The sequence below is a fragment of the Trachypithecus francoisi genome, unplaced genomic scaffold (genome assembly GCF_009764315.1).
Source record: "Trachypithecus francoisi isolate TF-2019V2 unplaced genomic scaffold, Tfra_2.0 Lachesis_group14, whole genome shotgun sequence".
In the NCBI taxonomy this organism is placed as follows: domain Eukaryota; kingdom Metazoa; phylum Chordata; class Mammalia; order Primates; family Cercopithecidae; genus Trachypithecus; species Trachypithecus francoisi.
In genome coordinates, this window is record NW_022681459.1 from 24,324,065 (window position 1) to 24,338,708 (window position 14,644).

The 14,644-nt window shown below is 40.2% G+C and overlaps 1 protein-coding gene across 6 annotated transcripts in view; it reads left to right on the forward strand.

Moving 5' to 3' along the window:
• Positions 1-14,644, forward strand: part of TTC3 (tetratricopeptide repeat domain 3) — a 120,218-nt gene that overhangs the window by 91,551 nt on the left and 14,023 nt on the right. For all 6 annotated transcript variants that reach the window (XM_033232445.1, XM_033232443.1, XM_033232444.1 and 3 more), the window contains 4 exons: positions 7,412-7,551; positions 10,345-10,413; positions 12,007-12,103; positions 13,459-13,559. In XM_033232445.1, coding sequence (XP_033088336.1) covers positions 7,412-7,551; positions 10,345-10,413; positions 12,007-12,103; positions 13,459-13,559 — 407 coding nt within the window. The remainder of the gene's footprint in view (positions 1-7,411; positions 7,552-10,344; positions 10,414-12,006; positions 12,104-13,458; positions 13,560-14,644) is intronic.

Sequence of the window (14,644 nt, forward strand, 5' to 3'; positions counted from 1 at the left end):
TAGTAAGTACAGTACTCAAGGAGGAACTGTCCCACCCAAAATTCTACTTGTGCCTCTGCTAAGAAAATTGTTTTTTTACAAACCACTTTAAGAATGCTTCGCATATGGCCGGGCGCGGTGGCTCATGCCTATAATCCTAGCACTTTGGGAGGCCGAGGCAGGTGGATCACGAGGTCAGGAGGTAGGGACCATCCTGGCTAACACGGTGAAACCCCATCTCTACTAAAAATACAAAAAAAAAAAAAAAATTAGCCAGGTGTGGTGGCAGGCGCCTTGTAGTCCCAGCTACTCACGAGGCTGAGGCAGGAGAATGGCGTGAACCCGGGAGGTGGAGCTTGCAGTGAGCCGAGATCACGCCATGTACTCCAGCCTGGGCAACAGAGCGAGACTCTGTCTCAAAAAAAAAAAAAAAGAATGCTTAGCATATACAGGCCAGGCACAGTGGCTTACACCTGTAACCCCAGCGCTTTGGGAGGCCAAGGCGGGCATATCACCTGAGGTCAGGAGTTCGAGACCAGCCTGGCCAACATGGTGAAACCCCATCTCTACCAAAAGTACAAAAATTAGCCGGGCGTGGTGGTGGGCGCCTGTAATCCTAGCTACTTGGGAGGCTGAGGCGGGAGAATCACTTGAACCCAGGAGGCAGAGGTTGCAGTGAGCCAAGATCGTACCACTGCACTCCAGTCTGGGCGACAAGAGCTAGACTCCATCTCAAAATAAAAGAAAAAAAAAAAAAAGAATGCTTAGCATATTATAAGCATCAGTAAAAGTCTGAGCGAGGTATTATATATAGCTGATGGGGTTCTATTATTATTCATGAGCTAGGAATGGCCTCTATAGGTAGTTAGGCCAGTTATCTATTCTCTGCCAGTGGAAAAGTGGCTTTTTAAATTTTTTTTAGTTTTTAGATGGAGTCTTGCTCTGTCGCCCAGGCTGGAGTGCAGTGGCACGATATCGGCTCACTGCAACCTCTGCCTCCCGGGTTCCAGCGATTCTCCTGCCTCAGACACCTGGGTAGCTGGGACTACAGGTGCACGCCACCAAGCCTGACTAATTTTTGTATTTTTAGTAGAGACGGGGTTTCACCATGTTGGCCAGGCTAGTCTCGAACTTCTGACCTCCGGTGATCCTCCCACCTCGGCCTCCCAAAGTGCTGGGATTACAGGCGTGAGCCACCGTGCCTGGCCAAAAGTAGCTTTTTTAAAGCCAGAATCTCTTGTTGTTTTTATTGTACCTTAACCTATGACTGGCAGGTTATAACTGGTTGCAGTATTGCTGAAGGACATAGGTTCATTTTTTTTTTTGAGAATAAAGTCCACATAACATAAAATTTGCTGTTTTAACCATTACAAAGTGTACAATATAGTGGTTTTTTGAATATTCACATTATTGTGTAACCGTTACCACTATCTAATTCCAGAAAACTTTTATCACCCCCAAAAAGAAACCCCATATTTATTAATCAGTCACTCCCTATCTGCCCAGGACATACGGTCTTAAGGTGCTTTAATGAGATGCTAAAATGAACATTGAGTCAACATCAGCTCTTAAAAACACTGTCAAATTATTTGGCCCAGAATAATTTACAGGGTAGATTTTTGGACCTTTGTCTGTACTAGAACAGAATCTTGGCCCTGCCTGTCAAAACTTCCCTAGCCTACACCGGTGCAGAGGTGGGATTCTTCTCTTCAGTCATGGGTCCTTGTCAAGTTCAGCCTTTTTAAAATCTAACATTTATGAAGCTCCTACTATGTGCCATACTCAATTGTTTTTACATGTATTTAATCTCAAAACAGTCCTTATACAGTAGTGTTATACTCTGGTACATAAATCTCCATGTTACTCGTGAGGAAATGGAGGTGGGAGCAGCTGATGCAGCTTTCCCCAAGCCACACCAGTACGAAGTGGCAGAACAGGTCATGTCAGGCTTCAGAGCCCGTGCATTTGTTCTCCCTTAAGAGAAGGTCAGCTCCACAGCCCCGTTCAACTGTTAGGAATGTTTCTCACCACTTTACAGCAGTGTAGGCGTATCAGTTAATCACTGTCATAATAATGCTGAGTAACTCCCAGCCACAAAACCCCAGTGACACGTGACTGTAATCGCTTAGCATAGGAGTCTCGATCAGCTGGTCCTGCTTGGGCTTGGCTGGATCAGTTCACCTTTGGGCCAGCAAGAGCTCTGCAACATCTTTGCTGTTCTTGCCTACATTATCTGGAGTCAGCTGGCTGTAGATTGATCTAGAATGGCCTCAGCTGGAATGACTGGGACAACTAGCTCTGCTCCACATGTCTTGCATCTTCCACCCTGAAAATTCTATTCTGAAGGCAGTAGGAAGGTGCAAGGGCAAGCAAAGATGGCCACACGGCACCTTTCAAGCCTCTGCTGACTTCAGGTCTGCTTAGACCCCACCACCAAAAGCAGTCACATAGCCAGCCAGAGTCAGGGCTGGGAAAAATAGACTTTGCCTCATTAGTGAAGGGAACTGCAAGTCACATGACAAATGGAGTGGCTGCAGAGTGTGAAGGATGGAGCTATGAATGCCATCCCTCCACTACAGTAGGTCAGCACCAGTAATTTACTAACACTCAATAATTACCAAGAGCCTTCTGTGTGCCTGCTTCATCTTCCGCCTTCTCCCTTGCCAGCTCTCTGCATTGTTCTCTAATTTAATGGATAATGTTGGTCATTCGATTTTTCACTTCCAAACCTTTTCCCAGTACCATCCCTTCTGCCTGGAGTGGTTTTCCTTCTTCCTGAGCCTGACTCCCTCCTGCTTCTCCTTTGGGCATCACTTTCTTGAGGAAACAGTTGTTGATGGCAACCTCAGGCTTACCTACAGGCCTTTGTTAATGCAGTGGTGGTAATAATGACTATGTGATACAGTAATTATCATTTTATAACATCTTTATTGAGATATAATTAACCATAGTGTAACATTTACCCATTAAAAATAGACAGTTTAATGTTTTTGGTATATGCCCAGGGCTGTGTGTAGCACAATCTAAGTTTCAACCATTTTCATCAACCTAAAAAGAAATCTTATACCCACTAGCTGTCACTCCCCATTCTCTCCCGCATCCCAGCCCTTAGCAACCACTGATTTACTCTCTAGATTTGTCTATTCTGGGCATTTTGTTTAAATGGATCATGTTACATGTAGTCTTTTATAAGTGTCTTCTTTCACTTACAGTGTTTTCAAGGTTCATCCATGTACATCCCTGTGTTAATATGTATCAGTATGTCATTCCTTTGTACTGTGGAATAATATTCTGTTGTATGACTATATCACATTTTATTCATTCACTAGTTGACATTTGCATTCTTTTCCACTTTTGCACTATTCTGAATAATGCTGCTGTGAACATTCATGGACAGGTTTTTCTGTGGACATATGTTTTCATTTCTTTTGGATATATGTGTAGGAGTGCAACTGCTGATCATATGGCAATTCCATATTTAAGCGTACGACGAGCTGCGAGCCTGTTCCAAAACCATCCTGCCAGCAGTATATGAGGATTCCAGTTTCTCCATTCTTACTGACAGTTATCATCATTTGTCTTTTTATTTAGGCCTCCTAACGGGTATGGAGTGGTATCTCATTGTGGTTTTGATTTTTATTTCCCTAAAGGCTAATGATATTGAGCATCTTTTATGCTTATTATCCATTTGTATATCTTCTTTGGAGGAAGGTCTACTCAGATCCTTTATTCATTTTTGAATTGAGTTTATCTTTCTATTATTGACTTTTAAGAGTTTTTGGGCCAGGTGCAGTGGCTCACACATATAAAACCAGCACTTTGAGAGACCAAAGCAGGAAGATCACTTGAACCCAGGAGTTTGAAACCAGCCTGGGCAACATGGCAAGATCCCTTCTCTACAAAAAGTTTAAAAATAAACCAGGCATGGTGGTGTGCATCTGTGGTCCCAGCTACTTGGGAGGCTGAGCTGAGAGGGTCACTTGAGCCCAGGGGTTTTGAGGCTACAGTGAGCCAGGATCATGCCATTGCACTCCAGCCTGGGCAACAACAGAGTGAGACCCTGTCTCGAAAGGAAAAAAAAAAAAAAAAGAAACAAAACAGGGCTGGGCATGGTGGCTCACGTCTATAATCCCAGCACTTTGGGAGGCTGAGGCAGGAGAATTGGTTGAGCCCAGGAGTTCAAGACAAGTCAGGGTGATGTGATGAGACCCTCACTCGCTACAAAAAATTAAAAAACTAAATAAATAATTAGGTAGGTACAGTGATACATGCCTGTAGTTCCAGCTACTCAGGAGGCTGAGGTGGGAGGATCACTTGAGACCAAGAAGTCGAGGCTGCAGTGAGCCATGATCTTGCCCCTGCACTGCAGTTTGGGCAACAGAGCAAGACCCTGTCTCCAAAAAACAAAAAAAAAGAGTTTTTCTATATTCTGGATACAAGTTGCTCATCAAATCTGTGATTTACAGATATTTACTTCCATCTTCCATATTTACAAATGTATCTCCCGTCTCCATTTTCTGGGTTGCCTTTTCACTTTCCTAATGGTATCATTTGCAGCACCAAACTTTTTACTTTGAGTACACTAAGTCCAATTTCTCATATTCTTTCATTGCTTGTGCCTTTGGTGTCATAGCTAAGAAACCCCTGTCTACTTCAAGGGCACTGCTTACCCATTTAGGTCTGTGATCCATTTCAAATTAATTTTTCGAACGGTATAGTATAGTAACTATCTTTTATGCATATTTTCTCTACCAAACTGTGATCTTGAAAGTAAGGACTGTTTTTTGTTTTGTTTTGTTTGTTTGTTTTTTGAATGGGGGTCTCATTAGATTGCCAAGGTGGAACTCCCGGGCTCAAGGTATCCTCCTGCCTCAAACTTCTGAGTAGCTGAGACTACAAACACATGCTACCATGCCCAGAAGGGTGGTTTTTAAAGTTATCTTTGATAGCACCTAGCTCAGTATACAAACTAGGAGCTTTGCAAATGTTTATCAAACAATGTGTGCTTGGCCCCTAAAAAGCTGCATTTAATGAGTTGTGTTTCCATATTCTCTATCAGCCTACATCAGAGGACATCAGGCTCACATTCTGTGAAGTTTGCTGCTTTATTTACTGCTAGTATGGACTTGGGGATATTATCCATTCTTTCATGTAACAAATATTTCTTGAATGTTCTTTTAAGTGCCAGGCTCTGTGCTGGTCTTGTGGGGTGTTTCTGCAGCATCCTCTTCGTGAGGCCCTTCTGTCTGCCATCACTTCCACAGCCTCTCTTGTGCAACTGGTTTGTTTTTATGTTTTATATCGAATTGTACAGCTCATTATATTTTCTCTTTGACCTTGTCTGCCAGAAAGTTTTAATGTTGTTTCTAAAGAACGGTTAGGAGCGCATGCCATTCATTTTTGTATTACTCTCCCTCATGGTTTTGTGTTGTCATTCCTCTTTTTATTCTATTTTCTTTACATGCTTGGCATTCTTTTTCTTTTTTCTTTTAAAAATTTATGTATATATTATCAAAGGTACCTCAAATATTTGTTTTAGAACAACACTGAGGTTTAATAAAAAAGATAAGAAAACAAGTTTTTTTCTAATTGAGAAAAAGAAAGTGTTTGTAGTTATGTCAATAAACTGTAATATAGCAGATACAGTTGTATATAGCCTATTTGTTTTATGCTAAGTTTGAAAGAAAAAGGTTCAGGAGATCATTCTGTCTTCCATGCAGTCAGAAACAAGCTTGTGATAGCTAACCTGTTTAGCATTGTGAGGCAGTTATGGCATTCAGCAGTGGTTAGTACAAACAGAAGATGAACTCATGTAGTATTTTCGCTGCCTGAGCTATATTCGTGTGTATGTGCGCGTTTGTTTATAATACTTTGTGCTTCTTGATACTTGAACTCCCTTAGGTACTTGTTGCCAGCTAGGTTCTTATGCCTCAGCATAACCTTGTGGTTGCACATAATCTCCCAGCCAAAGGGATGGATCCCAGGTGAGATCATTGGCTCAGAATAGGAGCACAGGATAGGTGAGAAATAAGACTGGCTTGGCTGCCAGCAGCAAGGCATGCAAATTCACATTGGTCCTGGTAGAACCGAACCAGGTGGAACACAGGATTCTTAAGTAGAATAGGCATGGTGGTCACCTCAGTCACAGCAATGACTCAAGAAATTCAGGATCAATAAGGTTGCAGCTAAGAAGATGTGGGAAGAACTGGTTCCCATGTTAAAGGGAATGTTACTGAGCCGTTGTTCAGTTTTTGCCACCTAAGAACAGTTGTCCTGTGCCAAAATCAACCTTATCCCTGCTGTAGGATTCAGAAATCTTAAAGGACCTTGACTGGTTAGCAAATCTGCCTTTAAAAAACATTGAGAACCTTGGTGTCTAAGGCTGAAGAAGGAGTAGTGGCCTCTTAAATTGATAGAGCTTTTGGCCTGAAGGCCATGATTTCCTATGGAATCCATGTAGGTTGACTTTAGTGTCCTTTTTGACAGAGAAGAACTCAAGTTTCTATAGCTGAACTGTATTCCTCAGTGACCTATGCATGCTCTAAGCCTAAGCAGGAAGTTCAGGCTGTAGGGAATCTGATAGGAAGTAAAAAATTACAAGTTTCCCTAAAGCAAATGTGAAGTTAGGATTTCATTAAGCCATCATTGATAATAGTGAGATTTTAAACTAGAAAATATTTGTTTCTAGTATTGCTTTGATTCACGTTTAAATTAATTATTAGAAATATTAACATAGGGAATGTTTTACTTATAAATGACTGGTATTTATAAGCATGTGCCCCACCCAAACTGCTTGCTACCATTGAATAGATGATACTTCAAAACAAACATCAAACCTTTAGAGAATGTGTAGATTCAGAAGTTTCAAAACCAGCAACTACATAAGAAGTTGACAGAGAGGGTTGGGTGTCAAGTGGTGCTGTACCAAACCCTCCAGGGGAATGGTAACTAGCATTGACTCCAAAGAGGTTTCCATTTCTCTTTGTCACACTGCCTGAAATTCTGGCAGGTATCTCAACCCAAATGCCTTTAATGACCAGCAAGAGGATTACATTTATATTTATAACAGCAAACAAAAACTATTGGCCTTGCCAACTAAAACATGTGTACAGACTCCTTGTAGATTATAGAATCATTTAGGCTGGAGAGTGAAGTGTGAATACTTCTGGGCACATCAGAGTGGTTCTTCAGGGTGCCTTACTGTAATCAGGTGCACATAGTGGGTAGGATGTGGCTGTCTGGTGTGACTTGATGTCCCAGGCTTGGCTGGGGGGCATAGCCTGCCACAGGGCACCACCAGCTTGGGAGTGTCTGTTCCACTGAACTTGAGTCATTGTTTAAGTTATGACGCCGTCACAATTCTAGCCTTTCAGTCTCTTTTGTTAAAAAGTATATTTTGCCATTTATTTAAGTACTTTCTAAATGTTTTTAGATCTCAAAGACGGAATTAGATTGGTTCCTTCAAGATTTGGAAAGAGAAATTAAAAAATGGCAGCAGGAAAAAAAAGAAATCCAAGAAAGACTAAAATCACTGAAGAAGAAAATTAAAAAAGTTTCAAATGCCAGTGAAATGTAAGTAATGATTGAAAGGCAGTAATTTTTATTTTTAAAAAATTGTGACTTTTGGTTATTTTCGCATTTTGATATTTAATTTTAAACTATATCAAGTAAAGTAAAAATGAATAGCTACTGTTTTCAATGTTTGTCTCATTTTAAAAAGTATTCATTGAGTAATTATCTCACCTAATTTTTTTTCTAAACTTAACATTTTTTCAGATAAATTACATAAAAGTGAGAGTAGCATGGAACTGAGAATCCCCAAGGAACTGACTTCCTTGCGGTTTGAACACCATCCCTTTCTCTGGCCCTCTTTTTTCTTATCAGCAAAACATGGGGGCTGGTCTAAAAATCTAAGGTTCCTTTCAAAAGTAAGATTCTGTGATGATTATTTTATTTATAATTACTTTTATCCTGAATCTATAAATTATTAAAATTTGTCTTGTAGTGTGAACGATTTGATAACATGCACGGATCCTAGGAATGATTGTCAGGTGGACCAAGAGTGTGTTTTAAGATTCTCTGTGAACCGTCCCTAACCTCCCTCTGCTCTAAACAGTGATAGGTCAAATTCTTCAGCTTGTTTTCTACCACTGTGTAAGAAAACACCCAAAAGTCAGTGTCTTGGTTAGCAGCCATTGTATTTGCTCACGGTCCTGCAATCTGGGCTGAGTTCAGCTGGGCCATTCTTCTGCTGGTCTTGCCAGGAGTCCTCGTGTGGCTGAATTTAGCTGGGTGGTGACTGGGGCTGGCCTCAGCTGGATGCTGGGGTGGCTTGGTCTCACTTTTCTCTGTGTAGCCTCTCTGTGATTTTGATTTATGTGGTCTTTCCATGTGATCTCTATTATGATAGCCAGACTTCTCACGTGGTGGCCAAGGACTTCAAATGGTGCAGAAGTGGAAGCCACTAGGCCTCCTGACGGTTCAGGCCCAGAATTGTCACAGCATCATCTCTGCTACCTTTTATTGCTTAAAACAAGTCATAGGCTTGGTCCAGATTCAAGGGCATGAATAATGGGAGGCCGGATTCGTTGGGGGGCCACGCTACACATTCATCTTTCAAAGGCTTTTGTATTTTTCCATGCCGCATGCCATATGATCAGATGACTTTCATTACGAGTCTTGCTAGCATTGCATTTAGGCAGTTTTTAGGCAGTCCTCAAACAATGAGGAAGAGTAAAGCACTGCCTCAGAATTGTCACTCCCTGTGTCATGTCATTTTGATGATCAAAGTAGCTTTACTAGTAGAACACACTAATGGAAACGATAATGTCTGTAAAGGTTTTTATCTCTAATATTTGAGCCTGACCAGTCGTGGTCATTTTGTTACTAAAAAATGTGGAAATACTTATATTTAACATACTTTTTATGTTCAATTCAGACATACTGTCAAACTAGACAAGGTAACTAGAGGCTGTTATGATAAGAATTTTTTTTTCTGTACTTGCATAAAAGTTAATTTCTGCTGAAGAATAAACTTTTTATTGTTGACTTTTTTCCATTTTATTAATAGATTTCTTTACCTTTCCTGTCACAATTTAAAGATAAATCATAGGCTTCTCTCTAAGTTTTTTGCTTTTTTTTTTTTTTTTTTGAGACAGAGTTTTGCTTTTGTCAACCAGCCTGGAGTGCAGTGGTGCAGTCTCAGCTCACTGCAACCTCTGCTTCCCGTGTTCAAGCAATTCTCCTGCCTCAGCCTCCCAAGTAGCTGGGATTACAGGTGCCCACCGCCATGCCTAATTTTTTTTTTTTTTTTTAAGTAGAGATGGGGTTTCACCATGTTGACCAGGCTGGTCTCGAACTCCTGACCTCAGATGATTCACCTGTCTTGGCCTCCCAAAGTGCTGGGATTACAGGCATGAGCCACTGCACCTGGCCTGCTTTTTACATTTTCCATATAAATGCTTTAAAGCTCAATTTTTCTATTTAGATTTTTAAGTAACATCTTTAAACTTTTTGGATCTCTTTCTCAGAGATGCACAAAGGGCATGAAAAAATGATTTCCTGGATGTTTCTGTGCTCTTGATCACACTTAGTATTCATTAAGAAATGACTAGAATGTAGAGCTCGTGATTGGTAGTGACACAAACCACAGGCGGCTATGAAAGAAGGCAGGGCTTCCATGAGATTGTTACCCAGTATTTGTCTATTTAGAGGAGGGAGAAAGTGTTTTACAAAAGAAGTAAAATAATAGTTAAACTGGCTTGTATTAGAAACAAGCGGCTTTAGTAAACAGAGATGGCTGCAAAGGTATCTCACGGTAGCATGAAAGAAGAGGCAGAACCCGCCTTGTGCAGGGCATGGCTCAAGAATCGGGGATTCACACACTTGTTTTGAAGGATTATCATTTGAAGGATTACCGCATGTGTGCATGAATGCTTGTTTTGACTTTAAGTTCTGTTTTAAAGAGTAGAAGGCTGTTTTCATTTTGAATGAGAATCCACATCATCTCATTTTCAATAAGAATCACTGGTTACACTGATGATGATGCCACAGTACCTGTGTTCTCTGTCTCCTGTTGAAACCATCTTGGGCTGCACATCTTAGAGTGAGATAGGGTGATTTACCTGTAAGCATATGACTTAGAGTGAAGAAAAAGGTGATCTGGAAGGAAAATTTCCCAAAAGGGAAATGACCTCAAATTATTTTCCTATTTAGAAGATACTAAAAAGGAAACAAGATGTAAAAAAATATATATTACAAAATCAAGAAATGTTTGTAAGGATAAGGGTAGAATTTACTGTGTGGGAGTCCTGTTAAAAAATTTTTTTCAAAATTAATTAAAATTTGGTGATTATGCTTTTATAGGTATACCCAGAAAAATGATGGAAAGGAAAAGGAACATGAATTACATCTGGATCAGTCCCTTGAAATCAGGCAAATTAAGCTTAAATTTATTTTTAATATCTTTTAATACTTATCATGCCAGGGGTACAAGCACAGTAGACTTTGAAATATATTGTTGCTTGTCTATTTCTTTTTTTTTTTTTTTTTTTTTTTGAGGCGGAGTCTTGCTCTGTCGCCCAGGCTGGAGTGCAGTGGCCGGATCTCAGCTCACTGCAAGCTCCGCCTCCCGGGTTCCCGCCATTCTCCTGCCTCAGCCTCCCAAGTAGCTGGGACTACAGGCGCCCGCCACCTCACCCGGCTAGTTTTTTGTATTTTTTTTTTTTTAGTAGAGACGGGGTTTCACTGTGTTCGCCAGGATGGTCTCGATCTCCTGACCTTGTGATCCGCCCGTCTCGGCCTCCCAAAGTGCTGGGATTACAGGCTTGAGCCACCGCGCCCGGCTGTCTATTTCTTTTAAATAATTGTTTCTGTTTTCTTTATTTCTATTTCTGTTGCATTTTAAAAATTAATTTATAAATATTCTTTGAATATTTAAATATTTTTATTTTACAAGATTTCTGCATTTATTTCTCATTGTCAGTATAGAAATACTGAATTTATTGCTGTCAATAACTTTTTTTGGATTAACTTGAAACTAAAAACATGTTTTAAAAACTTTTCTTTTGTGTTACTTGGAATATTCGTCTCCACTGTAGGCTGGTAGTTTGTTGCTCTTATTGCTCTATAATTATAGGTTCATTAAATTTTTATTATGACTCTATGCAAAGTTTCCCTTTAACCCTTGCTTGCTAATGGAAATAATATGTTTTCACATACTGGTAACTGTATGTTCAACGATAAGCAGTTGTATCCTGCTTTTCTCACTGAGTATTGTTTCATATGCACATTTCTATCCTTTTTTGAATAATTTTGTACAGATTTCTTTTTCCCTTTGGGTTCTGTCCTTGTATTATGTGTCAAAACAGAATTTCTGGCTCAAAGGATAGGGAATGTTTTATAAAGCTTATTTTTAAACTGTATTTATTTATTTATTTTTTGAGACGGGGTCTTGCTCTGTCACCCAGGCTGGAGTGCAGTAGCGTGGTCATGGCTCACTGCAGACTCCATCTCTCAGCTCAAGCAGTTCTCTCGCCTCAGCCTCCCAAGTAGCTGGGACTACCGGCACGCACCACCATTGTATTTTTTGTAGATACAGGGTTTTGCCATGCTGCCTAGGCTGGTCTTGAACTCCTGGGCCCAAGTGATCCACCTGCCTCGGCCTCCCAAAGTACTGGAATTACAGGCCTAAGCCACTGTGCCTGGCCTATATAGTTTATTAATGTCACCAGATTGTACTCCACCTACCCTCATAAAATGGTGAACTGGAACAGTGCCCTCACCTGATTCTTAGCATGCCCATCTAATGTGCACTTCCATTTCATATCTGCCTTTGATCACTTGTAAAGCACAAAGAGCACATTTGAGTCTGTGTGTTGTATAGTAAAATATGAGATGAGAAACTGCTCTGGAAGATGTAGCTGAGGCTGTGGTGGTGCGGTTTCAAAGTTCATCCAGCCTGAAGCCTTTGTCATCTCACTGTGAAATTTTGTTCAAGAAGGTTTTTTTTTCCTTCAATATTTGTAGCAACACACTTACAAATGAGAAAATGAAAATAGAAGAGTGTATAAAGAAAGGGAAAGAGGATTATGAAGAGAGTCATCAGAGAGCTGTGGCTGCAGAGGTGAGTCCATGACACTTAGTGACCACTATGGCATTTGTCATTTGTTTTTGTGTTTCTTTAATGACATATGAGGCATAACAGACATTACTGAAAACTGTGGTGCATAAAGGATATCCTGTCACCCATAGTATATCCTCCCTAAAATGACCCCACTTCTTCCTTGCCTATAGCCTTGTAATGTTTTACTGGTATGCTTGTGGTGTTACTTAAATGCACTCATAGTGTACACCAAATTTTGTAACCTGCTGTCCGTATTTACCATTATAATTCGGTCATTTCCTATATTATACACTTCGAATACTTTCATCATATGTAATCAAGTGATGTACCATGAAGTAGCCAACTATATTTGCCAATACTTGGAAAGGAACTTGAAAATAATCCACGTATTAGGAGTACACTCCTCCCGCCCCTAGAAGAATATATATAGCAATGTCAGTACACTGTTTGAGAAAACTACTGAGATGAAAATCAGAATAATGACATCTGACTGTATTTTATTTAGTTCCCGAAACATGATTCTGTTTCTCTAGCTGAGAAACAAATGATATTTATTGGCATATGTGTCTGTGATTATTCTGGTAAAATAAGAAAAGGCTTAGTTTATACAGTCTGCAAACATTAGGCTTTTCAATTAAGAATTGACTCTGCACCTGCTTCTAAGGAGAGGGAAGGAAAAAGAGCCAAAGTATGAATACTCTGTGGGTCCTACACCTGCATCCGTACTCCTGAGCTTGTTTAATTCACACCACCATTTGGTAAGCAGGTTTGCCTGGTGGGCCCTGTCAAGTTTACTGACACCTGGATTAAAAGGCTATTTGATGGATCATTTGGACCACAAGACCATTCTACATTTCCTGCAGTGATTCTCACAAAAATGGCCAGTTGGCTTGTGGGGAAGCCACAGAGAGCCTAAAATCTTAAAAGCATACCCCAAAGGCTTTTGATGCCCTTGCTGAGAACAGCTTCTCTGAGGCTTTCCTATTGCAGAGGATGCAGCCTTTATTAAGGGTCATTCTGCTGCAGGACCATAGGTGATGCACACTGGTGTGCACATGCAGTTAACCTGGCTCTGTGCTTATATATAGCTTAAGCAGAAAACCATGTACAGTTATTCATATCTGCAAAAAGAATCATGGAAGGTATGCATTTGTAATGTCATTTTGTTACTCTGTTTTCAAATCTCAAGTCTAATTCATGTTCCCCTATGATATAATCAAGTTCTGGTGATTCTGTCATCATGCTTCATTTAAGGAGAAATGGGAAAGTGGCTTGGAATGTTTAAGTTTTAACCTTTAAAATAGTTTCAGGCTGTCATTTGTAAAATACTTGTATGTCGTCTAATCTACTGACAGGTATCCGTACTTGAAAACTGGAAGGAGAGTGAAGTGTGTAAGCTACAGATCATGGAGTCACAAGCAGAAGCCTATCTGAAGAAGCTGGAGCTGATTAGCTGGTAATGCAGTTTCGTGGGTGTTCTTAGCACGTCATTTAGAAGATAAAGCTAGGACCATTTGAGAGAAACATTTTGTATTAGGACCATTTTATTTTTAATAGTTATATAATTGATACATGTTCAGTTGTAGAAAAGTTAAGACATACAAACAAAAATAAAAATCATTCATAATTCTAAATGGCGATATAGCATTTCTATTTTGGAATACATGAAGTGTTTGAAGAAATGAAAATCTGTGAATTATTTTTACTAAATAGTATATAGGAAATTTCTTTTCATATTGGTAATTACATTTCTCCAACCTGATTTTGAAAGGTTGGGTAGTATTTGAGCATAGAAACATGTCATGATTTATCAAACACTGCTGTGCTGGGACAGTGAAGTTGTTTGTGAATTTGTGTTAATATAAGCCACCCTGCAGTGAGCATCCTTATAGTTAAATCTTTATGCACATTATTAGTCATTTCCATGCAGTAAAATTTTGGAATGAAGATCACATTTTCAAGTCTTTCAAAATTTTTTGCCAAGTTGCTTTCCTAATAACTATTATTTAACAGTCTGTATGACAGCATGTGAGAATGTTACTACAAAGTATATTCACACATGTTAAATTTTTTTCAACTCTCCACATAATCTCCACCTGTTTTTGTTTGTTTTTTTGAGACGGAGTCTCGCTCCGTCACCCAGGCTGGAGTGCAGTGGCGCGATCTTGGCTCACTGCAAGCTCCGCTTCCTGGGTTTGCGCCATTCTCCTGCCTCAGCCTCCCAAGTAGCTGAGACTACAGGCGCCTGCCACCACTCCTGGCTAATTTTTTGTATTTTTAGTAGAGACAGGGTTTCACCATGTTAGACAGGATGGGTCTCGATACCCTGACCTCGTGATCCGCCCACCTCGGCCTCCCAAAATGCTGGGATTACAGGCATGAGCCACTGCGCTGGGCTGGCCTTGTTTGTTTTTAAGATAAGGCTTGCCTGGGATTTCTAGAGGATCTTCTTCTAATACTTAGCACTTCTCTATGTGGGATTACTTTTCATTGAGTCCTTTTATCGTGTTCTATACACAGGTTTTGCATTTTTAATCCCAG